This window comes from Talpa europaea (assembly GCF_964194135.1).
Source record: "Talpa europaea genome assembly, chromosome: X".
Taxonomy (NCBI): Eukaryota; Metazoa; Chordata; class Mammalia; order Eulipotyphla; family Talpidae; genus Talpa; species Talpa europaea.
Window position 1 is genome coordinate 83664095 of NC_140081.1, and position 27844 is coordinate 83691938.

The 27844-nt window shown below is 43.2% G+C and overlaps 1 protein-coding gene across 1 annotated transcript in view; it reads right to left on the minus strand.

Annotated features, from left to right (window-relative positions):
• GPC4 (glypican 4) overlaps positions 1 to 27844 on the minus strand; it is a gene marked incomplete at its 3' end in the record, with an annotated part of 105059 nt that overhangs the window by 31652 nt on the left and 45563 nt on the right. The window contains exon 2 of the mRNA XM_084258082.1: positions 542 to 700. Coding sequence (XP_084114208.1) covers positions 542 to 700 — 159 coding nt within the window. The remainder of the gene's footprint in view (positions 1 to 541; positions 701 to 27844) is intronic.

Below are 27844 nucleotides of genomic sequence, written 5' to 3' on the forward strand. Positions count from 1 at the left end.
GTCACTGCTGCACGTGAACTCAAGAGCTGAGCTTTGATCCTGTCTGTGGTCTACAGAGCTTCTAGGAATTCTAGCTGTCTTTGGGGGGACCCATTTTGAAATTTAATTTGAAGTCCAGCATCTGCAGAATCTCTATGGTTATTTTGACTAAGTTCTCAGATGCCTGTTTTTTATTAGGAGTTTTTTTTTAGTGACTTGCGTCAACAACACTAGTCTGTGTTCACCCAAGAAATTATATGAAACCATTTAAATTAAACGACTTTCATCTATTTTTTGGCTCCCTGTGACCATGTTTCCATAATGCCTACCATGCAGATTCTAGGGCATCCGGGACGATTCTAGCAATAAAGCTGTAGGGCTAACTTGGCCCCAGGCTCCAACAAGAGCATCATCTTGGGAGGAAACTTGAGCACAGGGAGAACAGAGGGGCTCTGAAAAAGCAGACTTTACTGTCAGCCCTTCAGTGTGAATGGAGGAGGGGTAAAAGAAATTCAAGAAGGCAAATATCTATGCTCCCTTGGACCAACGTTCCAATACATACCATCAAACTTCTTGTAACGGGAGGCGAAGACTGCTTGCAAATGATTGCACTGCTCGGTGACCACACTTTTGAAATCATCTTTACTTTGCAGGCTGTACTTCTCTTCCATCTCTTGAGAGCAGCAGGTATAACCCTGGGAACAGATCTTCAAATGATCACCTGGAAGACAAAATGCAGGAAAATCAATCTCCATAATCATTCATCGAATCCAAGAGGGGAAAGTATGATTTAAGCCAACACTGTGTTTTATTTCTGTCTATAAGGTTCCTGCAAAGGCCTAGGCATAACACATAGGTCCACAGAACTAAAGACATGTATTCTCTCATTGGAAAAATAAACTAATAAAGCCACCTCCAAAGACAAGGTCTACAGTCAGGAAGATTGTTCCACCATGGAAAATCAGTGTGGCCAGCAAAGAAATATCACTTGGTATCAACCCAAGTGTCTCTTATAAATTCTTTGAGTCTATGCTAACTACTGCACACCTCATGCAAATGAGTTTTTCTGTCTTTGAGAAGGTACCCTTAATAAAGAATGATTGGTCCAATGTCGGGTAACCACCAAAAACTGAGCAAATCTATGAGTAACAACAGTTATTCTGTGGGAAAGCAAAGTGAAACAATGGGGTTTCATGCTGGGTAATAGGAATCCGTAAGTCACAAAGGTGGTATGTTTGACACGGCCTTAATCTTAATATATTTTTCTCCCCTAGCATCTTCTGTGCAGATAAACCTCATGCCTCTGTACTAATGGCATCGAGTAAATGTCCTCTTCGCTGTGACCCAAAGAGTCAAGGGAAATGTAAAGGTCCTATCCATCCACAGCAGCTCAGCCCACAAAACACCTCCCCCCGCCCTAAACCAACCACATTTTGCATGTGGTTTGGAGGTGAGGGTTTCTATAAATCCCAAAGTTCACCCCTTCCCTATTCCTCCTGTCACAGAATAAAAGTTGTGCTTTAACGAGATCACAACACTCTCTCTCTCTCTCTCTCTCTCTCTCTCTCTCATAATTGGCCGAGATACGGTGCCATTGGAAAACAAACCCCACTAATTATTATCAGTTAGTCCGTCTGTTAGAGATTGGTATGGTATAGGTACCCTAGCATAATTTTGTACAGATGTTTATAAGGATTCACTTTCACTGTTCCTCCTGTTATTGCTGTCCATATTCCACACAAGACAAAAGGGATCTGAAAAGAATCAAAAGCTCTGGAACTCAGGAATGAGTATATTGAAGACATGTGAACCTCTCCGTGGTTAAGCATGTACAATAAATACATGGATGGAGAATGCCAAGCCCATCTTCCTAACAACATTAATGGGACAACAGCCATGAGAAGTGAAATGAGCCATACCTGGCCATTTGCTGCACACTGAGTGCTCAGAGGAAAGATGTCTTGGCCTACTATATTTTCCCAAATAGCTTTGGGAGCAGTGGATTTCAGGTAAGACTGCGTCGCCCATTTGTTTGGCTATCATTAGGACTGTCCACTGCACATATGCAGACAATTACTTAAGCATATATATTCCTGATTATTCTTCCTTCCTGGCAATTAAAAAGTAGGGAGAGCCTGACTGCCAGCCAAAAGGGATATGTGGCATTAAGGGACTATGTAAGGAAGGGCGAAAGGAAACAATCCTCTCTTGGCATTTTTTAGAACCTGGGTTAACAAGTCATATTAACCAAACAAAAGGGGGGGGGGAATCAGAGAAAAGGGTTGTATAACAGTTTCGAGCTGTAAAATTGCAGAGTATCTTACATACCGTCAGTGAAAGCAGGTTGCTGAGGCTCAGTTTAACAGAAATACCTTTGCAACAATCAAACACAAAACTCGCTCTTCACTGGCTTAACAAGATCACAGCAGGTCATGGGCACTGAAACACGTATTTATAGACAGATGCATTTGTCTCCAGGTTTTAGGATTGAGGATTTCTCCCAAGCACATCTTAATACAAAAAATAATACGAAGGACCCCACTAAGTACAAGCTTGCAGTAGCTATAATACATAGTACATACCATATTCATACCCCCTAGAACATCAGAATCCTCGGAATGACAAGACATACAGACTACTTTAAGTGAATTATAATAAGGGAGTTGCTACTTTTGAAGATTATCATGGGCGAAATTTTGTCGCAGGCTGGCTTTCAGGCCTGGAGAAGGTTCCATTGTGTTCCACACATTGCCTCTCCAAGGCAAAAGGACATGAGCTGAACATCATCTATGTTTTTCCTTTACCAGATCTTCACCAGGTTCATACATACCACCAAACAAAAGGGTCACTTATTGGATCCAAACAAAATAAGCTTCTTAGTCTGCGGAAAGCACCCAGGGCTCAGGCACATACACATACACACATAAAGCCAGAAAATTCGAAGAGACAACAGGAAAGAATTTTGTGCATTTAAGAAGGTACTACATGTTGAGACATTTAAATTTACCCACAGGAATTTTACACGGTGGAGTAAGGGCAATACCAGTTTTCGCTGGCACATGGAAAAGGTTGAATAAGGCCCAGTAGTCCGTCCATTTCATGCCCACCAGGCACCCTCAGCAAGGCCTCATGGGAACCTGCTTATACCTGAACGCTGGGCTACGTCTTTGTCTGGGTAATGCCTAATAAAAAAGGACAAAGAGTCTGCTTTCACTTTAGAGCTACCTTTCTGGGAAGACATTATCTCCTGATAAAAGGCTGGACTTGGGAAGAGGAACAATGAGGTAGGCCTTGGCTAATGTGTTCAATGCCGAGCCGTCCTCCCAGCCATGCAAACAAGCACTCCAGGCTGCCACTTCTGCCCACATAGTCTCAAACACACCACTTATTCTACCTGCATTTCTAAAAAGCATTCATTGAAAATGTAATATGACATTCTTGCCCAAAGCCCTGGCTGAGACACATGCTGCCCAAGACATATTTGTAAATTTAAGTGCAAGCCATGCTTAAGGCTACTGGGGATTTGGTGCCACAAGCCATTTCTGCCACTGAGAAGACCAGAGGAAAAGGGAACCCTTCTCAGTGCGGGTGAGAACAGAATGAGAGCTCCATACTCTAAGAACTTGAGCAGCCCCCTGGATTTTTAAAACGTGAATATCTTTTTTTTTTAATAGTGTATTTTTTTAAAGGTTTATTTATTTAATCATACAAGAACAGGGGTACAGGCCAGCAGTGCGGGATGGGAGGTGAGAGGATTCACCAAAGACAGAGTGGGAAGCAGAACAGGCAGATCCACTGAAATACACTGCTGAGGGGAGCAGCAGGCGAGCCAGGAGAGGTCTGTTGCACCATGTGGGCAGCACCCTGGCTGGGGATCGAACTCGTGCTGCCGCGGCTGTGGATTATTTCATAGGTTGCATCTTAACCCTGCGCAACCAGGGAGACCCAAAACCTGAATATTTCTGCTTGAAACAGCTGAAATGGTTTCTATTAAAAGCCAGAGTTCACGTATTTGAAAAACATTGTTTTGTCTGTTTAAGGCTGCTTCTAAAATGTTGTGACTGAATGAGAAGTGCCTTTTCTTTCTGGAGATCTCCTTTCTACACCTGGGGTCTTGTATACTTCTCATTTCAGTAAGATGTCACGAAGTTTTCTTTAGGTTGCAAGTTGAGTGCAGGGACAGAGGACCCCAATAAGGGATGGGCAGACACACTGTGGGGGTGGCACTGAGGTGATGCTGCCACAGAGCCTTTCTTAAGAAGCACCACTTGAAAGGCTTAAGCAATGGAGCCACAGAGCAGCAGGAAATCGCAGTGGAGCAGCTAATGCCATCGCTCAAGTGAACAGTTGGTTGGTAGCCGCAACTATCATTTGCCTCCTCCACTTCTCTAACCCACCTCCTGCCTGCCTGACCCACTTCCAGAGCTTTCCCCCCCCCCATATCTCTTCTAGTCCCTTCCAGCACTCCTGGCCACTTTCCACTCTTTTTACTCTCCCTACATTGTTCTTTCTTCCTCCCACTCCCCCCTCTTTAACTGAGCATATTCTGACACCAAAGGATTTTTTTTTTATTTGTTGTACGTGTTGAGAGTTCCCTGTTCTTAATTTAAAAAGCAGGTGAATTGAATGCTTTATGGTTTTCTAAGGAAGCACCTAAATTAAGTTGCTTTTTGTACATGGCCCTTGATTAGTTTTTTTCTTTGTGGGTCAGTGGCCTTCAAAAGAAAAAAGGTCCCCTTGCCCTGTCCTAGGAGGCTTGGAGGAGAGTCAATGAAGCATGCTTTTAAAGCTTAACTCTATGGCATTAAAAACAAAAAAAGAAAATCACTCGAAAGAGCCAAACTTTTTTCAATCACACCAGCTCTATGTAATTTCTCTTTAGTTTAATATCAATGCCCTAGTTTTCAAGGCTAAACAAAGACAATCACAATAAATCACGACTCAGTCCTGCCGGAGTGTGTATTGGTTCTTCCTCTTCTTCTTCTTCTTCTTTTTTTTTTTTTTGAAGTACTTCAAATCAGCAGTTAAAGAAGTGGGCACTGAATATGAGGAAGCTATTTGTATTTTAACAGGTTCCACAGTGAACAATCTGGGGAACTGTGCTTCTTCATTTTAGCTCATTTTTACTAACTTACCAAATGCTGCTCAGAGATACAAGTGGGGTGCAGCTAAATGCCTGCTTCTTTTCAGTTGCCCATAATCCACCTTCTTTCCATATAAAATGTTATAAATGGTGGTTAGGTCCTCAGACCCGCCCTCAGCTTGTTTACTACCAAGCTTGACTATTTTTAACTGTATCTTACAACTATTTTCTATGTTTCTCTCAGAAAATTCATTTTGAACTCCAACTACATACCTCAAAAAGTCTCTCAGATTCTCACACACTTGGGGGGGGACAGCAGGGATGGAGGAATACTTGTGGTTACCACTGAGATGTTAGCTTTCTGTGACTGGTAGATAAAGTGATTTTTCCCCCTCAGTTTCCCACTTGGTGGAAACAGCAGCTGGAAACCTTCAGGGGACAAAGTGCACCAGTGGTGGTGGTTAAGCAGATACACTCTGCACCCCAGCTGATTGTGTGTGAAAAGCAGCCATGCCTTTGGTAAATAATAGACACACTTAGCTCTTTAAGAGAGGATTTTAGGAAGTGAATACTAAAGGTTGCAGATACTTAACACTCTGGTTCTTTCATTCTGCATGGCTAATGGCAGCCAGGCAGTGAGAAGAGCCATCTGGGAGTCAGGAGTATGGGCCAGAGACCCTGCTCTACAGGACTTGATGCAGGTAGGCTCTTGGGAAAGTCACTTACCCATTAGAGCCTAAAAATACCCTTTGTAAACAAGGAAGCATTATGTCCAACAGTGAGATTGCACAACGAAGACAGAAATGAAGGACATGGATTACACTGAGGAGCCACAGAAGTTCTCCATGAGAAGACCACTAGGTGAGGAAGCGGGAGGGGCCAGGAGAGCAGTGCCTTCTGGCCTTTCTTCTTGGACTCTGATTTTAGGAGAGGAAAGAGCAGACCAATTAGTTGTGAGAGTGTGGACAAATGGCGGCTTACTGATGACAACCAGCCACACACATCTCAAGGGCCATGAAAAGCAAAGCTTTGGGGTTCTAACAAGACATGCTGATGATATATAATGTGGTGTCGGGGATGGGATCCTGGATCAAAAAAAGACATTAGGAGAGCAGTAAGGAAATCACATGAAAACTAGCATGTGGGTGTTCACAGCATTATCAATCGTAGCCAACTATCCATCAACAGGTGGGACAAACAAAAAGTGGCATGACCATACGATTGAGTTATTATTCAGCCATAAGAAGGAATGAGGTTGGGCCTCCCCGGTGGCGCAGTGGTTGAGCAATGGGTTGCGAAGCTGCCCGCGGCCTCTGCGGCGCCAGTTCGATCCCCGGCTGCTCCCCGGCCACCGGAGGAGGGTTCCACATGGCGCGCAGACCTCTCCTGCCGCCCGCTGCTCCCCTCAGCAGTGTACTTGGGTCCTTCTGCCTGCTCTGCTCCCCGCTCTGGCTCTGGTGAATTCTCTCACCCTCCCGCGCTTCTGACTGTACCCAGTGCTTGTATAAACAAAACAAACAAACAAACAAATAAATAAATAAAACATGCCTCTGTTAAAAAAAAAAAAAAACAAAGAAGGAATGAGGTTGTGCTATGTGTTACATGACTGAACTGCACAGACACTATACTAACTGAAGGAGCCAGTGCCAAAATTCCACATTACTACTGTGGGATGCATTTACATGAAATGTCCAGCATATCTAGGATGTAAACACAAGGTGGATTGCTTAGGCTTGGGGGTGTGTGGAAAGTTTGGGGGGTGCAGGTTTACTGCTAACAGGTGTGGGATTTCTTTCTAGGACGATGAAAATGTTCTAAAATGGATTCTGGTGATAGATGCCCAATTCTATGAGTATTAACAGCCAACATCCACTTTAAATTGTTTGGTATCTCTCCATTCATGGATTATTTCCACTAAACAGTCAAAAAACTGAGCAAATCAGTATAAGGTATGGACTTTAGTTAATAAAGAAGGCTGAGTATCAGTTCAGCAACTGTTGAAGAACAGGGAAAACTGGGTGTGAGGTTTCCCTGTTGAAGGACAGGGAAAACTGGGTGTGAGGTATAGGAAAACTGTTCCACCTTTTCAATGTCTATAAATCTTAACCTCTTCTAAGATAAACAGTAGTTTGTTTTTTTTTTAAAGCATGCTTTGGTTTTCAAAGTGAAAATGATAAATGTGTGTGTGAAGAAGACTTACATTAGGCTTTAAAAAAAAAGTACTTGATGTAATTCTAAGATTGGGGAGCTACATTAAGCTATTATTTGCTGGGGTGATTTTCCTAATCCCTCAATTGCTACCTTACTCTTTTTCTAATTTTTATTTGTTCTGAAAGTAAAACAATTCCTTGCTGTTGATCTAAAGAGTTACTGAAATCATTTTTGTTCCCTTTCTAGACCCAAATTCATGTCGCCACAGACTGAGCTAAAATGTAGGTCCCTGTGTAACTCCAGCCCCTCCAAGCTTTCTAAGAACCCCAGGAGGGACATACAATGCTCTGCTTCATGGGGACAAAAACCCAAAATCTCTAAAGGTTTTTAATAATCCCAGGGGGACGGGGAACATATACATTAATTCACAGCCCCCCCCTTACAAAAAGGAGTTAAATTACTGCATATAATATGCTATATGCATTGAAAGCCTGAAGTCATTTGACCTAAACCTTAATAATAAAGCAAATAAATTACAGTCATTATGCAGATGTATGATTTGAGATCACCTACCAATCAGTAGGAGAAATGCAGCTAGTTAGCATTTTGCAAAACCTTGCCAAAATATAGCTCTGGAGGGCTTAAGACTGCCTATTATTTTTAGGTCCACTAACCCTGCAAGGTAGGATGGAGGAGGCCAATCAGAAACATACATTTTGAAAATCAGTTTTATTATTATGTTTTTCTAAGAATACTTTTACGCAGTGTAGTTAAAAGTTAGGGTTGCTACTTTGAAAGTACATACTTCGTTTCAGTAAGCTTGCAAGAGCTTTAAAATCCATTCCAGATAAAAATCAAGCAGGACTTTTTATTGCTTCTTTACAATGATAAGCAAATGAAGAACCAAAGGTTTTATCTGACAATCTCAGAACTCCATTTTAACTGGGCCAAAGGTTTACTAAAGTAGGAACCATCAACCTTAGCCAGGGACTGGCCTGAAATGCACCCTTTGACTTTATGTTACCATCACTTTAGAGCAACTGCAGCTACTTCGCACAACCATGATATGATGTCCATGCCTCATCAGGAATAATAACTGGAGATTAACCCCCAAATCCTCAGCAATTCTGAGAATCCAATAAATACCACCCAAGGAGTCAGTGTTAATAAAAGGCTCACAGAAATGAAATGGGGGCCTCGCCAGTGGCGCAGTGGTTAAGAGCTGGGCTGTGAAGCTGCCTGTAGCCTCTGCAGCATCGGTTCGATCCCCGGCCACTGGCAAGGGTCCCACATGGCGTGCAGACCTCTCCTCAGCAGTGTACTTCAGTCCTTCTGCCTGTTCTGCTCCCCGCTCTGGCTCTGGTGAGTTCTCTCTCACCTTCCCGCACTTCTGACTGTACCCAGTGCTTAAATAAATAAATATAATCTTTTTTACAAAAAGGAAATGAAATGGGAGTTCTTGGCATGGTAGGCCAGAGGCAGGCAGAAAAATTACTCGCTTTACACTAACCAAGGAGATCTGTTTTTGTAAAGGATTTGGCTGCATGTACCTTCCTAGCATCATTTGAGAGCTTCTCTAAAATACTGATTTCCAATTTTCACTCGGCTCTTAATTGGACAGAATGTCTGGGAATAAATAAGTGGTTCCAAATGCTTCCGTGGGTTTCGGAAACACCATGTGTGAATTTCCTTTAAGAGGAAAAAAAAAATAGAGATCTTGAGGGTGTTTATTGCAAAATGCTATGAAATTAAGATTTCTGAAATTCTTCACAGTCTTTCTTGTTTTTATTGTGAATGTTTTTCATGCTCCCTTTCTCCTCCATCTCTAAAGTTTTGTTATTATAGAGGAAGCGATGAGAGGCTTTAGAGACTGATTCTCCAGACTGATGGTCTGTGACATCATCAATTATCTAGTCAGCTATGACTAGAAGGCGGCCTGAGGAGGAACCACCAGAGGCTAGACCATGTCTTCCTTTGGTGTCCAACAGTACTTTGGGAACCTGCATACCCATGCCAGACATCATAGTCCCTGGTGGACCAACTCAAAGGAACAACTCAAAGACAGCTCATCAGACCAGGCTCACAGGGATTTCCAGGGTGGGACAACGCTGGCCACCAGCAAGGTACCCTTTCTCTTGCACCCCCATCATGCTGTGGTCTTCTGATGCCCCTGTGAGCAGTCTCCTGTGGGCAATCAACTAAGATCCTGGAGAAAGTGAAAGGAGGAAGGCATCCTCCCAACCACGTTGGGAGCTCATACTTCCCACACATGGACTCCAATACAACTACAGTATTTTCCGCTTTCAATACATTTCACAGGTGTTGTAGGTCATGAGCATTTTAAACATTCTTTTTCCCCACAAGTGTTCTCAGTTTGGGTAACTAGCAAAATAAAAACCCTCCTTCGCTTCTAATGACTCTCCTTTTCACCATATAACTAGGATTCCTCCCTCTAAAAGGCAGGGTGAGAATAGGTTTCAGTAAAACCTAATGGATACATTCATCACTAGTTCTCCAAAAGTCACCTCTCTGAATGGTTATCTAGAAAGCTTTTACGCCAAGTGACAGCTCCACATCAAGAAAAAATTATGTTCTAACATCAGATTTCAAATTTACAAGAACCATTCTTTAAAATTCTAGCCAGGCATGGGTGACATGCCAGAGGGGAAAGAAACATTTACATTTTTAAGGTTTGTGCTTAATTACATTCTCTTAAAATCCACTTCCACAAAATTCTGGTTAAAGGCCACTACAAGTAATCAGCGCACCCTAATAACTTTTTGCATCAATGAACTGCTAGTTAGTCTCCATCCCCACGAACATGGGCATGAGCCACCACTGAACAGAGGTTACATGAGAAAGTCTTCTGAACCTTACTGAGCACAGGATGGTGGGGAAGGGCACAATTACCCTAACCCTCAAACCTCTTCCTCCTCTGAATGCACTGTGGTCATTCTATAGCCATGTAAATCAAAGCATCATGCTGTATACATCTTAAGTTTAAAATTTTAAAAAGACCCCTCACCATTAAGCCCTAACATCTGGGGCTGCCACCTTGGGGGCATTTACCCAGAATGTATTCCCATTTAAAGGGCCCTATGCTATTGAGAAAATTTTTAGAGAAGTTATTTTAGAAACATTTCTGCAGATGAAAGTAGATTTCAATGTATACTTGCTCTGCTAAGTAATCTACTGGAGATTAAGTAAAACTTGTCTTGGTCCTGATGTTGGCGAGAAAGACACTATGGATGCTGCTGGCCAGAGAATTTTCTATCTATCCCTCCTCTCTACTTCCGGCCTCAAATCAGTGCTATGTTTGATGGGCTGGTTCCACAATTCGGTGGTGAAGTCAGTTATTTGCCATATCCTCCATTCGGTGTGCTGGCCCATGAAAAGCTTTTTGAAAGCCTAAATCTATCACATTCACTGGCTTCCCTTAGTCCACATGTGCATTAGCCAAGTACAGATTTCCCTTACAGAAGTGAGGTTGTCTTTCCCATTATATTCTACCCAGTTTGCCTTTCTAAGTGAGGCATCCCAGAGCCAACTGGTTTTATCCTAATGGCAATTGACTAGCTCTTCGGCACCATAAGATCCCCTAGTCTCACCTTTCAGACTCTTCCCATTAGAATCTGATCTATTGATTAATAAATTTGATTGTTGATTCATATTAGAAAATTCAGTAAATTTACCACAAGGTTAACCTAGTTACTTCAACCAGCCCACCTGAAGAGATGCTGTGGGAATAGAACTCTGCCCTAAAATTATTCCCAAGTCTAACTAAAAGAATTGATTTACTTCTCCCAAACTAGCTGTTGACCTGTCCCTGGCAACACAAAAATGTTGTTGGTGCTTAATGTGGTATTTAGCAAGTGTCTCTTCTATCAACATGCCATCCATCAGTGCAGAAAACATAAAAGGCTGGGTCTCTGCACCGCTGAAAATTACAAGGTGAAAAGACATGGATTTTATTTTTGTTCTGGAGTCTTTTCCTCTCTCCTTATTCTATCATCTGAATTCCTCCACAATCTCCATGACAGCCACACTCCCACAAAGATGGCCGAGGTCCTCTGATCTTATCTTGGAACATCTCAAGTTCAAATGGCAGGAGGAGGGGTGACTACCCCAGGCAGATTTACCCAACCCCTGCTTCTCACATTGGCACTTCAACAGATGTGCCTCAGGTGCTGCACTTGGACAAAATGGGAGATTCACATATGCAAAGATAATCTATACATTGCTAGATACACCAAGGTTATTTTTCAAGCCATCCAAAACTGCAGAAAATACTAACTAGCTCCAACTCAATGCAGAATCTTGGAAAAGGAATAAGCAGACAATGTGGGGATATAATATAGTTCTGCTGCCTTTCTTGGTCAACAAAGCAAAATGTACAAAGGAAAACCTTTTCACACAAATCATTTCATTTATGTGGCTTAACAAATCAGGTCACTAAACATTCGAATTATTTTTTTAAACCCATCTCAGATGATGTTAATGTTTTGATTTTCAAAGTCTCTATAAATCTGATCCCTTGATGACAAGCTTCCCTAAACTTATATTCCAATAGTCAATAAACCACTGGATGGCTCCATTCAATTTTTACAGATCAGGAGCTTCTAATGCCCTCAAGTGACAGACATGCCAAACTGGGATGTAGATATAGACAGTTCCTCTCCAGCACACTAGGAATAATTCCTGTTTATTCTGGGCTTCTGCAACTTCTGCTTGAAGTCAAATGAAAGGCATCAATATGAGGGAATTCTTCAGGGGGGCTGCCACGCCACCTCAATTTTCCCTCTGGTTACTCAAATATCACAGACAGGGAGAAATAAAGGAAGATCTTCCCCAGTGAATTTAAAGTATTAATATGATTACTTATTTATTATACACACAAAAAATTTACTTCCTTACAGAAGATGGAAAAGCAATTGCTTCTCTGCCTACAAGTGGCAGGGGAAATGGAGAAACCATTCACTTGCTCTGCATTCAAGTCCTCACAGGCCTGTTCATCTCCTGACCATCATCATATACAGGCCTGTCAGACTGCCACGAATTCGGGGCGGGGAGCGACTCAGAAATGAATGGACAAGTCCTCTGGTTCTCTCTACTACAGAACTGCCAGGTGCCCAAGACTGCATGGGCTGCTGGTTACCATTTCTGCTGAAACAAGAGAGGGCGCTCCAAGTTGAGCCTTTGAGAAGAAATGAAGACTGTTTTCTTATAGCCAACACGGAAGTCACTACAGAATGGGGTTGTCAGTTACAGAACCGACTAGCGGTACCAGAGCTTCAAAATATAGCCCAACAGAGAAAAGCTTGACACCCGACTATCACAAATTTCAAATGTCAGAGAGCTTCGTATGGTCTGGAGCAACTGGGTGAGTGGGTGCTTGTCCCATTATTTCAATATCCAACTTGCCTTCCATAAATTTTCTGGGTCATGGGCCAACTGCTCACTCATAAAGCAATTAATATGCTCAAATACCTGAGGTGAAAGAAGTTCCCATTACTCCTCCAGTCCCAGAATATGTGCCATTATCAAGGGCCATCAGCTACTGCAGGATTGAGCAATAAATATGGGGGTGGAGAGGCTAAGGACAGCTGCCACTAAGGGGCAGGCGTGGGTGAGAAAGAACTGAAGAGAAATGGGCCGAACAGGAGAGAAAGAAGCCAGTCCGCGATGCAGGGTTAGTAGTAGGTGAGACACCTAACACTGATGTGGGTGGCAGTCTGGCACCAGGGCCTCAGGGTTCCAACGTCAACGTAACGCCCATCAAGCAAAGGGACATGTTTTTCTCTCTAGTTTCCATCACACAGAGCCTGCAGATGGCACACAGCATCGTTCCTGCAATTATTGACTATAATTATCATGCAGAGTCTTTGATGTGATAGCCAAAATTATTAAAATGGCCCTTCTCAGAAAAGAGGGGCAATAAATACAGCATCCTTTGGAAAATTCAAGAAACCAATTTCATACCAGGACCTTCTAGCAGAAAAGAATAAGTCACTTTAAAATACTTGTTTTCGGCTCCTCTCCTTGAAGATGTTTTATCTGTGTGGAAAAGGAATAATGGCATGTGGCTCAGGATCTAGTTTAAGAGTATACTTAAAGGTACTTCAAAGGAAAATAAAAAATAAAAAGTAGCCTCCTTGCAGACACATATTTGTCCAAGCCTCTAGCTTTTCCTGATCCCATGGTAACCAATGAGAGGCAATTTTTTCAACTGTCTTCCAGGATGAGAACAAATGACAACTGATGTGAAGCATCGGTCTTCTTTTAAAAGATAACACTTGGCAGTGCTGTGCTTATCTGAATTAGTAAACATTTTCATGCACTTGAATGAGTATTGGTATCTAGAAGTATGAAAGAGCAGAGAAAAGCTTACTGTGTTCTCCTGCCTTTCATGGGATCATAAACAAGGCAAGGTCACATTTTAAAGTTTTTAAATCTACCTATTCTTATGCTGTAACTGACTCAGGAGGCATAATCCCAAATTATATCCAATGTTATAGGAGCACATACATTAAACCTTGGTGCAAGATTTATTTGATTAAAAAAATTTTGTTAGCTCTAAAACAAACCTTGTTAATTAATTAATCACACAGACTCAAAAAAAAAATTACATTCTGCCTTTGTACCTTGGTAGGCCAAAGAATATTTCTATATTCTCAAAACATAGGATGGCAAGGTTGGCAAACAACAAACGACTACAAATGATGGGCTTTAAATCATATTCTGGAATCAGTTTCAATATGTATAGGGCGGGGGTGGGGATGAGGTCATTTCAAAAGCTGAAGCAAAACTAAATGTTCAGCATGATACGGTTTGATTTTTGGAAATGAACTGTCTAAATCAGAATGAGTCCAACACCAGGTTATCTGAAAAATGCTTGCTTTGGCCCACAGTGTTTCTATTTTTTTAATATATGACAATGAACACGGCCCAATACAGAGACCAACTAATTTAACCCAAGCTGAGCTTTACTTTTGAAGTTCAGTCATGTCGAATATCTATACTTCAATTAACCAACTTTGGGAAAGAATCCCAGATCAATCTCAAACTTCATAAACATATATCTGAAGAGATGCTTGGTGGCATGGGTCTGTGCTTCCATTTAGCCTAATGACTAGGTGATCATGGGTAAGGGTGGGGCATACGGCTCCTAAAAGGCATTGCTTGGTTATTGTGAGATGAACCTTCGATATGTGTCCTTGAGTTGTGGCTGCATCTAAACAGAAATGATGAAAAAATCATGATATCTTGCGCTTATTGGTGACAGCTCACATAATGGCATTGACAAATCTGGCAGGTCTGGGGTAGCACACGGAAACCAGTCTCGGTTTTCTCTCGTGTGCCAGCAATAACCCAGAACAGGAAGGGTCAAGGCTCTTTAAGAACCAAGGGCTGATCCCTTCCAGCGCCATCCATGTTGCAGCAAATTGCATGTGTTTATCTTTTTTGAATGCTGAGTAATATTCCATGGTATATATGTACCACATCTTCTTGATCCAGTCATCTATTTTTGGGCATTTGGGTTGTTTCCAAAGCTTAGCTATTGTAAACAGTGCTGCTATAAACATAGGGGTGCAGGTGTTCTTTGGAATTGATGTTTCTGTGTCCTTTGGGTAAATACCTAGGAGTGGAATTGCTGGGTCATATGGAAGCTCTATGTTTAGTAGGTCCAGAAATCTCCACACAGCTTTCCACAGTGGTTGGACCAGTTTGCACTCCCACCAACAGTGCAGAAGAGTTCCTTTTTCTCCATGCTCAGCGAAATAAGCCAAAAAGAAAAAGAAAAATACCGGATGGTCTCACTCATAGCAGGAATCTAGAAAACTTAAATAAGGGACCAGGAAAATGAATAACTATAAGAAAGTGAAAATCAAAATCAACAAAAAACTATGAACCAGAGACACTTTTAGGGGGGCGGGGGCGGGAGGGGAGGGATTGGGGTCAGAATGGGGGGCTGCAATTGTATGGGGAATATAACAATAAAATTTATAAAAAAAAAATAAATAAAATGTTTCTAATGTAAAAAAAAAAAAAAAAAAAAAGAACCAAGGGCTGGGCCTCCCCGGTGGCGCAGCGGTTGAGCGCTGGGTTGCGAAGCTGCCCGCGGCCTCTGCGGCGCCGGTTCGATCCCCGGCTGCTCCCCGGCCACCGGAGGAGGGTCCCACATGGCGCGCAGACCTCTCCTGCCGCCCGCTGCTCCCCTCAGCAGTGTACTTGGGTCCTTCTGCCTGCTCTGCTCCCCGCTCTGGCTCTGGTGAATTCTCTCACCCTCCCGCGCTTCTGACTGTACCCAGTGCTTGTATAAACAAAAAACAAACAAACAAACCAGCAAACAAATAAATAAAGCATGCCTCTATTAAAAAAAAAAAAAAAAAGAACCAAGGGCTTCAGCACTGTTTACAATAGCTAAGCTTTGAAAACAACCCAAATGCCCAAAAGTAGATGACTGGATCAAGAAGATGTGGTACATATACACCATGGAATATTACTTAGCAATCAAAAAAGATAAACTCATGCAGTTTGCAGCAACATGGATGGAGCTGGAAGGGATCCTGCTCAGCAAAACAAGCCAGAAAGAAAAAGAAAAATACTGGATGGTCTCACTCATAGCAGGAATCCAGAAAACTTAAATAAGGGACCAGGAAAAAGAATAACTATAAGAAAGAAAATATCAAAATCAACGAACAACTATGAACCAGAGACACTCTGGGGAGTGGGGGGCAGGGAAAGGAGAGATTGGGGTCAAAATAAGGGGGTTGTAATTGCATGGGGAGTATAAAAATAAAATTTAAATAAAAAATAAAGTGCATGTATGCATATATAAATATATAAATAAATAAATAAATAAATAAATAAATAAATAAATAGAGCCAAAGGCTTCAATTCAGGTGCATCACTAAGGCTCCTCAGTCAAAGCAATGCCACACAAATGAATCAAGTGAGGACAATCAGAGAACAAAAAGAACGGAGAAGAGAAAAGCTTGTCTGGGACATGATTTGCTGCCTCGCTGCAGACGGTATCCATGAGAAGCAGGTAGGAAATGAGCCACAGACTCCGTGACTTGACTCTGCTCTCAGTCTCTGAGGCGGGGAGGCACCAGGGCATGTGAAAAGGTAAACAAGTCCGAGTTTGGACCAAATTCTCTTCCTGACGAGCTGCAAGATATTGGGTCTGTCTCTTCACTTCTCTGACACTACTTCACCTTCTGTCAAGTGGGGACAAACTGCCTACTTCATAGAGTTGCTGAAAGCATTAAATGTATCCATAGCCTCACTCACTGGCACTGTCTTTAGGAGTCCTGACAGCAGAAGATACCCCAGTGCTGAGAGGATCCTGCCCATGCCCCAGGATTCAGCTATATTTAACCACAGAAGGTGCTCTGCTGTTGTTATTGTTACCTGTCATTAGATATTACTACTACTCTTATTGGCTTTAGGAAATCTTTATTTCTAAAAAATTACGCATCGAATGCAAATCTACCTTTATTTAGGCAAAACAGAAAGTGTCCTTTAATAAAAATTCAGGCTGTCGCAAAACCACAGTGGGGATTACAGGCTAGAGAATTTTTCCATTCCTTTAGAAATGGCTGTTATAACCTTAGAGATAATGAAAAAATAAAATGGTAATGTTTGATTCATATGAAAATGCCATTATTGTAGGTTAAAAAGGTCAAATATTAGCAATCTGATATAACTAGGCCTGATATCTGGAGGAATCAACTTTGCATCAACATCCTAATGTGTGTACATATAAAGTATGGATCCTTTGCATTCTAGAATTTCTGCACTCATGAGTGCAATTCACAAGACTGAAATAAGACGCTCTGATGTACCTAAAGATGCACCTTACTTTGTATAAAAGTCGCTTCGAGTGTGCAGCACACTGGTTGCACTATGCTGTCAGATAATCAGTTCTTTCCTAACAGCCAATCCTCGTGGTAAGAACATCCTGCTCTAAACAAAGGTGGCTGATTCAGAAATTCAGAATATCTGAGGATAAATGTATGTCAAATTAAATAAAAAAACACACCCACCCACCATGAGATGAAGGGCGTTTGTTCCTAGCACATCAAAGGAAGGGAGAACAAAGATGGAAATGACAGATCCCTGCACAATGGAGATGCATTTAAGCGCTGATTTTTTTTTTGATGCTGCTGATGAGAGTATATCGACCTCAGAGCGTCTGTCAGTTCATCACCTGATCATCTCCTTATACTCTTTTATTTCTTAAATATTTCTGTCAAACAGGTCTTCCTGTACTAGGCTTCAGACGGGTACCACAGATTTCCCTCTGTTGCCCCCCCCCTTAAAACTGTGCATAAAATTCAGACATGAATTTAAAAAAGAAAACTCATCAGCATAATACTTACCTGCCAAGATGATTAGGCAAGGTTTTGAAAGATGAAAAATGACTACTTCCTGAACAAATGTTAGCAGAAGGGAATACGGGGAGCAGGAAGCAGGTACAGGGAGGTAAGGGAGGGAGGAACAGCTGCCCTGGCCTTAGTTCTGAGCAGCAGACAGGACCCAGGGCACTGAGCCACTGTATAAATATGACATGGTGATAAAACGTCACAATGAAATTCAACAACCTGATGAGGGAGGGAAAGATCAAAACTTATTTCATTGCCTTTTCTAGTTAAGAGTAAGAAGGTATGACAAAAAGTAGAAAAAGAACATTCGAGATGCCTTGGAGACTGGTTTCAAAGCACAGGAAAACAACACCTTACCTATCATTAACCTCAGTATAAGTGGGGAGAAAGAGAGACAGAGAATCAGAAAGAGAGACAGAGAATCAGACGCACAGAGAGAGAGAGAGAGAGAGAGAGAGAGACAGAGAGACAGAGAGACAGAGAGACAGAGAGCGAGCGAGAGAGAGCAAGAACCTTCCGTGTAACTAGAAAGCAGAGTAGGACTAGTGAAGTTATCTTTGATAAAATAAAAAGGCAGTCCAGACTGGGTCTAGAGAAACACCCGTAAAGCTTAGCAGGTTAGACACAAAATAAAAACTAGGCAAGAGCAACTTGCAAGAGATTGCAAAGCCAACAGTGAGAGGCTCCTTTGCTCTATCAAAGGGAGGAAGCCATTTAGAGCATCCAAGGATCCACTTAATCACAGTCACAGAGCAAAAAGGAGATGGTGGAGAGACTGAATGTATTCTTTGTCCTGTAAGGAGATTCGCATTCCCAAACCAGAACACTGAACTCGGCAGGTCAGAGGTACTAGATCAAATAGTGGTAAACATGACGCTCTGCATCTAATCAACAAACCACGAGTAGATAAATCACTGGGACCAGATGGTATCCACCAGCCAGTTTTGAAGTAACTCAAGGGTGAAATTGTTTGGGCCAACATGTGTAGGTTGCCTTTACAAGCGGCCACTGTGCCCGAGAAACTGGTGCTTGTCACTGTGATTCCCATTCATAAGAAGGGTTCCAGAAGGGACCCTGGTAAGTAGAAGCTAGTCAGATTCATTTCCATATCAAGCAGACTGGCCAACTATACATAAGAAAGGTACAGTCACTGCAGGTTTATACAAAAATAAAGCCAGGGGTGGGAAGAACTAAATATTTTGGCAAAGGAGAAAAATCAAGTCCATCTACTAAATCAGAGTTCAGCTCATGGGGGGTGGGGGCGGGGTCAGAACAAGGAGAATATGCATTTGAATGAAAGGGATCCTAAAGACAGAATTTATGGAGGATGCTGAAAAGGCAGCAGGAAGTATTAGTCATGTACCTATGTTGTGCACTCGCACTGAATCTCAAAAGATACTAAGGAGATAGGCAAAATTCAGATGTTAGATGAAAAGATTGGGCAACTGTTTAAGGGAGGTGGGGGGAACCAAAAAGGAAAATAACGTTCAGTGTGGGAAGGTGGGGGAACTTTATTTTTTAATCAAGCATGTGGAGAGTCTTTAAAGTGTTTCTGGCCTCCTGATATACTAAGTTTACTCAGTAAACAATCCTAGAAAAACAGCAACAGCTCACTTGTACATTGCTTCCATTTTGGGGGCAACCCAATAACCGGGGAAATCGTGGTCTTAAAAACAACAACAAAACATTCAAAGTCTGTGAAATTTACTGTAGCATACTGCAGCCCCCCTCTGAGACACAGCCTTTATTTTGCACACGAATACTCCAGTTGCATATTTAACCAACTCTGCTGTCTGATTTCTAGACATTCAGTTCTGCCCTGAGTTAAAAAGGACAAAGAGTGAACCCAAATCAATGACAGCAGAAGTGACAGCTGAAAGGGGAGGCAGAAGCAACAGTGGCAGACCAGTCTGAAGCCATTTAGCTTAGGGGCAAATAGTTCCTCCTACATCAAAGAGCCCCGAGGACGTTCCGGTGTTGGAACACCATTTATTAAATGATTTTCACGATGATGACCCTGGGTCTTCTTGAATTGATTAATGGTGGTTTTTATCCTTGTGTTTAATAAGGCAGAGGAATAGATAGTTAAATATTTTCACTGAAATGTTTAGAACAGTCTTTAAAGTTTGCTTGATATATAAAAGGATAATTATCTCAGAAAGAAATCTTACTCAGTATGTCTTACTAAGACATTTTCAAGCCACAAGAGTAAAGGTCAACAGTACATACAGGTTGCCCCACGAGAGCTTCACAAAAGTTCTAGATGTATTCAGAGAGAGAGATCAATGGGGCGATTTATCAAGGAAATCTGGCTTATTGTGTACACATTTAGATCCTTTGAATTTGTGTTCCAAAAAGAACATTCCTTTTCCTTCCACCTGAGAGTTGTATCCTTGCCAGAGACATAACTGACCAGAGAAGTGACCTATGTAAGCAGGCTGTTTTTCCTTCCAGAGGATATCAAACAGCTGGTGCCTATTACCAAATATACTAGCCCCAGAAGATTTAGAAAAGTAAACATGGGCTTATTTGTTGCTGAACACATAGATTTTCCCATTTGGGAAGACTCCTTCACACCGTCATTTCTTTCTCTCAGGACAACATGGGCTTGGGGAAGAAAGTAGATCCCACACATGCAAGGATTTCACAGGGAGAGGTATGCTGTAAAGCAGCCAGTGCGCCCAGCAGAGCACACGTCACGTGCTCCAGGCAAACGACAGGCCACGGGACCTGGACAGCATTGAAGGTGCTCTCAGAGCTAAGCTGATCGGAAAATAAGTGTGCAAATTCCATCGTCCATGCTCCTGTGTATCAATGACTGACTACCCAAATGCAAAAGTTGCTTCTCTCTCACCAAAGAGAAAAGGGGATAAGGCAGGATTCTGAGTAAGGAGAGAGGCCCCAAACAAATTAATGACCACGGAAATAAGGACCTTGAACAGGGAAAGAGAAGGGAAGTGGCTCACTCTTTTTCAGCCTAAAGATACCAAAAGTGCCACAGCATCTCTAGCCTACATGTGTCACAAACGGACTCCCTGATGACCTAGGGGTTAAGTCTCAGTGCTATCAACTGCTGCAGCCTGAGTTTGATCCCCAGCCAGGGAGGTGACCCACATGGCGCAGCAGACCTCTCCTGTCTCGCCCGCTGCTCTCCTCAGTGGTTTATTTTAGTCAGTCTGCCTGCTCTGCTCCCCACTGTCTCTGATGAATCATCTCACCTCCCACCCCCTCCCCCGGCACCTCTGGCCTGCACCCCAGTTCTTCTATGCAAAAATAAATATTTGAAAGAACAAGAATGGTTTTGCAATTTTACATGCCCTGGATTGGGGGGTGGAACTTTGATATGAACCCATAACCGCTCCCAGTCTCATCACCTTGTTTCAAATGGGCATGTGTGTGGTGAGAGATGGCACCCTGGTCTTCTGCCATCATGCCTTCTCAACATTTCCCTTTTGTAGGGTAAGTCAAGTATCAGGCTTTTCTGTCCTCCTGCCATTAGGATGGATGATGGATCCTTGCAGTCCTGAATGCATCCTGATGGCGAGCACCTGGCGTAGTGTGTGGGCATGCATAGATGGGATTCACTGGGGCTGAGAGATGGGGCTTATAAGGGTGGCGTCATGGGGACGCCAGCAGAGAATGAGTGAGAGAGCAGAACTAGGAGAGGAGCAGAGAACAAGGCCACGAGAAAATGCCGAGAGACCAGAAAGAGTGAAGACTTGCTGGGTGCTGGAAAGCCTGCCAGCCTCCCGCCCCCCCACCCCCAGGACCCCTGCCTGCCTGGTAAATCCCAATGAAAGCCTTCAAAAGCCACCGAGGGCTCCAGGACTCACTTCTCTTTTACCCGTCTGCTGCAGTCATAGAAAACCTGCACTGTGCCCGTTCCTGCCCCTTACACACTTCTTAGCAAGACCAGACACTAAAAGCAAGGAATAATGCCTTGCTGAAGAAGGGAGGAAAAGCTTACTAAGTTTTCTGAGAGGAACAAGGATACCCTGTGAGCGCTGTCCTGAGAACAGCCCTCTGTGGGTGCACACCATCTTTACTCCATGAAAGCTGTGCAACCGTGAGTTTTCAGTGACAGCTCCTGCTCCTGTCAGAGTGATGAGGAAGGCTTCCAGGGTTGTGGGCCCCCTCCCTGGCACAGCTGTCTCCCACCATGAACAACAGGTAAGTCAAGTCAGGGCGAGCAGGCAAGTCAGGGCCACCAGGCTAATAGGAAAGGAGGGGATACGGGGGTAGGGGGTGGTGCTCCTTTTGGCAAAATGCAGGTGACGGTTAGGAATTCTGAAAGGAAGCTGGGACACAACAGAGAGTTGGGGATGCCATGGCAGAATGGTCAAGTAGCATCTGGGGCAAGTCACTGTTAATACCCAGCCTGGCACAGTAATAGGAATTAACCACACATGCTTGCTTTCTGTCAACTGTCGGATGTTTATTTAAACATAGCTCCACTGTATATAGACTGAATATTTGTGCCCCCCATCCATATATTGAAGACTAATCCCCAATGTGATAATACCTGGAGGTGGGGTTTTGGGGATGTGATTAGGTCACAGTGATGGAATCTTCATGAATGGGATTAGTGCCCTGGCCTCCTGTGATCCAGCTTGTGATTTCTCTATCCCTCTTCTGTCTGGTGAACCCCAATGTCAGCTATTAGAGAACTGCCAATTAATTGGGTATTCATGGGGTCAACATGCTGCTAGATTTGCTACTTGTCCCCAGTAGACATTTGCTCCAACTTTGATTTATCAAAATAGAATTCTCATGTCATAGAAGTCAGTGTGCAACCCAGTGGGGTTTTAGTATATTCACCTGTTGGACAACCATCCCACTCATTTCAGAACTTTTCAATCACTCCCAAAAGGAATTTCACAGCTCTGAGCTGTCAGTCACTCCCTCACCTCTACCTGCCCACAAACATCAACCACAGGCAACCACTAATGAATTTTCTGTCTCTATGGATTTGCCTATTCTGGATATTTCTTATAAAAGGAATCATACATTCTTGTAAGCCTTTTGTACTGGCCTTTTTCATGGAGCATGAAGTTTTCCAGGTTCATCCATGTCTCAGCGCTTCATTCCTCTGTATAGCCATCTAGTGGTCCATCATATGGATATACCAGTGTTTCATTTATCCAGTCCCCAGTTAACAGATACTCAGATTGTTTCCATCTTTTGACAACCGTGGATGTTGCTACAAATATTCGTAAATTATATTACTTTATTTTTAGCCTGATGCCACATACGTTGACAGAAAACACTCTTTACAATAAAATCTTAGCAATCTCCAAAGTTAAGAGGTTTTGTTTCTTTATTCGTATTCATTTTTGGCCAAAGGGATTCAGTTCTCTTAAGTATGTACCTCGAAGTAGAACTGTAAGTATCATAAGCCAAAATCTCCATATTGAATGTTTTGCGAATCTGCCACCCTTCCATCTGAACTGGCCTCAGCTAATAAGCTTAACACAAAGTTACTGGTCTCCGCAAGCTACTTTGGCCACCAAACAACAATGGCATTTAAATTGGGAGTGATGACCCAAACCAAACTCCAAAACAAGGGTTTTAATCCTGCAAATAAGAAAACACACTTAAATTTAGCCACTACTTCCTGTTTTCAACGTAAAATTTAGACAAGGCATTCAAACTTCAACACACACACATAATTGTAGAAGTGGAATGAAACAGTAAATAAAAATGAGATAGCCCCTCCCCCACCTTTTCTTTAACTACTCTCATGTGAATTATATCTTTCAGAAATGGTGAAAGGGACACATAATCACCTTTCAGGATCAGAACATAACAAATTATCCCCAAAGAAACCTAGATATGAATGCTCCTGAAAATCTAAGAATATCCACTCTCCCAACAGTTTTAAAAATGTACTGCCAAAGAGTAACTAAGAAATTTAAGATAGTCTCCTAGTTCAAGAGATCCTACTAATATAACAAGTGCAAATATTTTTGACTCATTTTAGGAGACTGGCTTTGGTAAGGAAAAGATGTCTTTCTTGTCAAAGATGGTGGGACGCAGCTACTGGCTGTTCTGGAGAGTCACAGAGCTTGTCGGTTTCTTTTGATTCTGAATTTTTTTTTTCATTATTGGGGCTGCTGGGCAAGAGTATTTTTCCTGATCCCAGCTGTTAGCCCCAAAGCTAAAAAGTAATTTTTTACAACTTCCCCGATTTCTTTTTTTCTTAATGTTTTATTCTATTTCAACTGCTGTTTTGGTGGCTGCCTGTAGATACCTCCTGTGGTTTCCATCTAATTTTTAAAGCTTCGCCTTTTTATCCCAATTTCACTAACCTTTCCCCACACCCATGCCTGCTCCCCATGTATTCCCACGGGCTGTCTTTTCCTTTTTTTTTTTTTTTACTATCTTTTTTTAAGATTTATTTATTCATGCATACAAGAACCAGGGTACAGGCCAGATGCATGGGAGGGTGAGAGGATTCACCAGAGACGGATCGGGTAGCAGAACAGGAAGACTGACGGAAAACACTGCTGAGGGGAGCAGCGAGGGAGGCAGGAGCAGTCTGCAGCGCCATGTGGGTTTCTCGCCCGCCGGCCGGGCACTGCAGAGGCTGCAGACAGCTTCACAGTGCTGTGCTCAACCGCCTGAGCCACCAGGGGAGGCCTGTCTTTTCTTCCTCTAGTTAATCACTCAATGAACATTTACTGAGTACCTAGCGCATGTCAGGGCTCCTCTACCCTCAAGGAGCTCAGAGTCTAGGGTGGATTATTTCGTCAACCCACTACTTCCCATTCCAGTTGAAACCCACCCAGTGATGACAAGCTTCCATGTCTCAACTATTTGAGAACCTGTTGAGTTTGAGGCCTGGCTACCTCGACTTTCTGTTCCCAGGAGAACCTCTGACTGACAGTGCAATCATACTCAATATGGGCCATTTTTCATCTGGATACTGATGCAAACACTGATAGGAAAATCCTTTCAGAACACCAAAATCTTAAGAAATCGCCACCCTCAAGGAACAAACCAAAGTTAGAGTGATCTTCAAAGGTCTTCCAAACCTACAGACTATGGTTTTTTTTCTTTACTTTTTGGTAGAAAAGGAAACAAGCCTGTTAAAACCTGCAAATATGCACTATTTTCTGCATTACTCATCTTTTGTCTGCAAAAAGATCGAGCAACATCCTATACTAGATGGTAGGTTAAAGGGTACACTTCTTAAGACAGGAAGATCAAAAATGGTCAATGGCTGGGAAATGAAATGTTAATAAGCAATCCCTCAAGAGCTGGACAAAAAGGATATGATATTATAGCAGGACATTCATCAGTCTGGCAAGTGTTTACAAGTTATCAGAGCAGCCTTCTCAAGTCCTTATCAGCTCAGTGGACTACAGGTTAAAAGTATGTGATGAAGGCACGAATCAGGTATGCCCCGAGATGATGCAAGTGTAAAAGCATTCCGGACCGTAATATCAAGTTCCAAGAGCAAAGCTCCAAATGTTATCGTAACATAAAAGCACACATGTTTCCAATGGTTCAGTCCAGTGGTTTCCAACCTGTGGGTCTTAAGAAATATTTCCAAAAGACGATGGATTTATAGGTCTGCCAAGTACACTCTGCACACGGAATACTGTCTCACCATAAACCATGCCACGGTCTTCTCAAACTACCACAGGTTGGGATCCACTGCAGCCAACACTAAGCACTATTATTCATGGACTCATGGAGAAGAGAACACCCGGCCAGTGCTTGAGACTGCGTGGGCAGAAAAAGCAGCTTAAATCCCCCAAGCTAGGGCACTTAATTATGCCCCCACCTCCTTGTTTCAATGACCCCCATCTATAAAATGACTTCTGAGCTCCCTTGGGGATCCAACATTCATTGGTGCCTGTAGGGTAAGGAAAAAATGTCAGCTTTTCTGCCCTCCCGCCATCAGGATAGATGATGGATCCTTGTCCTGAATGCATGCCTGATGGCGGGCACCTGGAGTAGGGTCTGGGCATAGGTAGATGGGATTCACCTGGGCTAAGACTGTGCTTTTAAGGGCGGTGTCACAGAGACGCCAGCAGCAGCAGAAGCTGAAAGAGAAGCCGAGAAAGAAGTAACAGAAGCTGAGAGAGAAGCAGAAAACGCCGGAGAGCCCAGATAGAGTGAAGACTTGCTGGGGGCTGTCAGCCTCCTGGCCCCCCAGCACCCCTGCCTGCCATATGCCTGGTGAGCCCCAATAAAAGACCTGCAAAAAAAACCACTGAGGACTCTGACTCCTCCTTTACCCAGTCTGCATGGGATCAGAAAACTTGCTCAGTGGTCCATTCCTGCCCTTTACAGTGCCCTAAGTCCTCTGTTCTCATTATTCTACTTCTCAGGGGAAGCCGGGGGCCCTCTGTGGGAAGGCAGAGTCGAGAGACATCAGTTCCAGAATGAGCGCTTTGACTGGGTGCTCCTCCAGCAGCCAAGGCTTTATCTTCTTCACCTGAGCATCCTCAGAGCCACGCACGGCTCCAGGTTGAGTTGCTCAAGAAAAGTTCATGTGGGTGCCTGTGGGGACTGGACAAGACCTTCAGGCAGCAGGGGTGACCCACACATCTCATTTCCCCTCATTTCAACTAAGGTCCTTGGAGGGTCTTAGGAAGAGACTTCTGATTGTTTCTGATTCCGTCTGCAGTGCACTTTCTCTCTTGTAACCCTGCTTCTTCAACTTCACATTCTGCATTAGGTAACAGGTCAACTAGGATAGTTGTATTTTTATAAATTAAGAGGCTCATGCTAAGTTTACCTCTGGGGGGTGGTTCCATTTCTATAATCCAATCCATGAAGGCTGAAAGCTGGGAACCAGCAGAGTTTTCAGTCCATTATGACTGCAGGGTTGGAGGTCTGCCAGACCTAATGGGGGGACATTTGTAGAGATAATATACGAGCATTTTTTAAGACTCTTTTGCTTTGGAAGCCAACTCCAATTTACACTGCTGACAGAATATGAATCCCCTTCTATCAAAGGCAAAGGCCTGAAAAGTAGTTAATGAATCAAAACATAATGGAATAAAGCGAAGCATTCTTTGCATGACCACTATCTGACCATGTACTCTCAGGACTAGCCTGGGAGGACAGAGCTAAGTCCCTAGGACCAACTACCTAAATTGTATCCAAGCAAAGCACTTGCCTGTCAGGGGTCTGACCCCCTACCAAACTGGATGTCTCACAGGCTACTCCCAGCCCCTGTGTACTTAGGTCTTTCCCTATTTAATTTTTCATTGAGAAGTATCCAGTGTTCCAAAGGAAATGGCTTGCAGTGAGCCAAGATAATGAAACCTAGGAAAAATATTCTAATGGTTGCTGAAACTAAAAATGAGGCTAACACAGCCCGTTCACATTACCATCAAGATCCAGACTTGAAGCCCGATGACCATGAACTGCAACGGTACAAGGCTCTGTGGAAAGCATGCTGAGATGGTCCAGAAACTTCTAGGTACTGAGTCTGAACTTTATGTGCTACGGTACTGTAGGGTAAGTAAAGTATCAGGCTTTTCTGCCCTCCAGCCATTAGGATTGATGAGAGAACCCTGTGGTCCTGAATGTATGCCTGATGGCCGGCACCTGGAGTGGGGGTCGGGTGGGGGGGGGGTGTGCGCACACATGTTAAGTGGGTATACCTGAGCGGAGAAACGGGGACGCCAGCAGAGTGAAAGAAGCGAGTAAAAGAGAACCCGCAGAGAAGAAGAGGCCACGAGAGAACGCCACAGAGCCCAGAAAGAGCGAAGACTTGCTGGGTGCTGGGAGGCCTGCCAGCCTCCCGGCCCCCTCGGCGCCTCTGCCTGCTCTGTACTTGGTAGAATCTCAGTAAAATTCTGAAAAGGCCACCAAGGGCTCCAACACTCCTTTACCCACCTGCTCCAGTCACAGAGATCCTGCCCTGTGTCTTCCTGCCTCTACAGGTACTTTCAAAACCTGGGTATCTCGTTTCCATCTTTCCTACTTGCCCTATTCCCTGCTCCATCGGGGTCTCTCTGAAGCAGGTTGTTTGAGAAATACTATCGACTACTACAATCACCTAGCTCTTCCAACTCACGTATTCTCCCAGCAAGTAACCGTTACCTAACTCTCCTACCTACTACAGCCCAAATAACTCAGTGTTAGGATCATCAGTCCATCCAGGCCGGACTGGAACCACATTCTCGCCTGAATTAAAACTTTCCCCAGACCAGAGGACCTGCCACTCACGGCGTCAGTTTCTAACACTGCCCTGGAAAAGGAGCTGACCAATCCAGTGCTC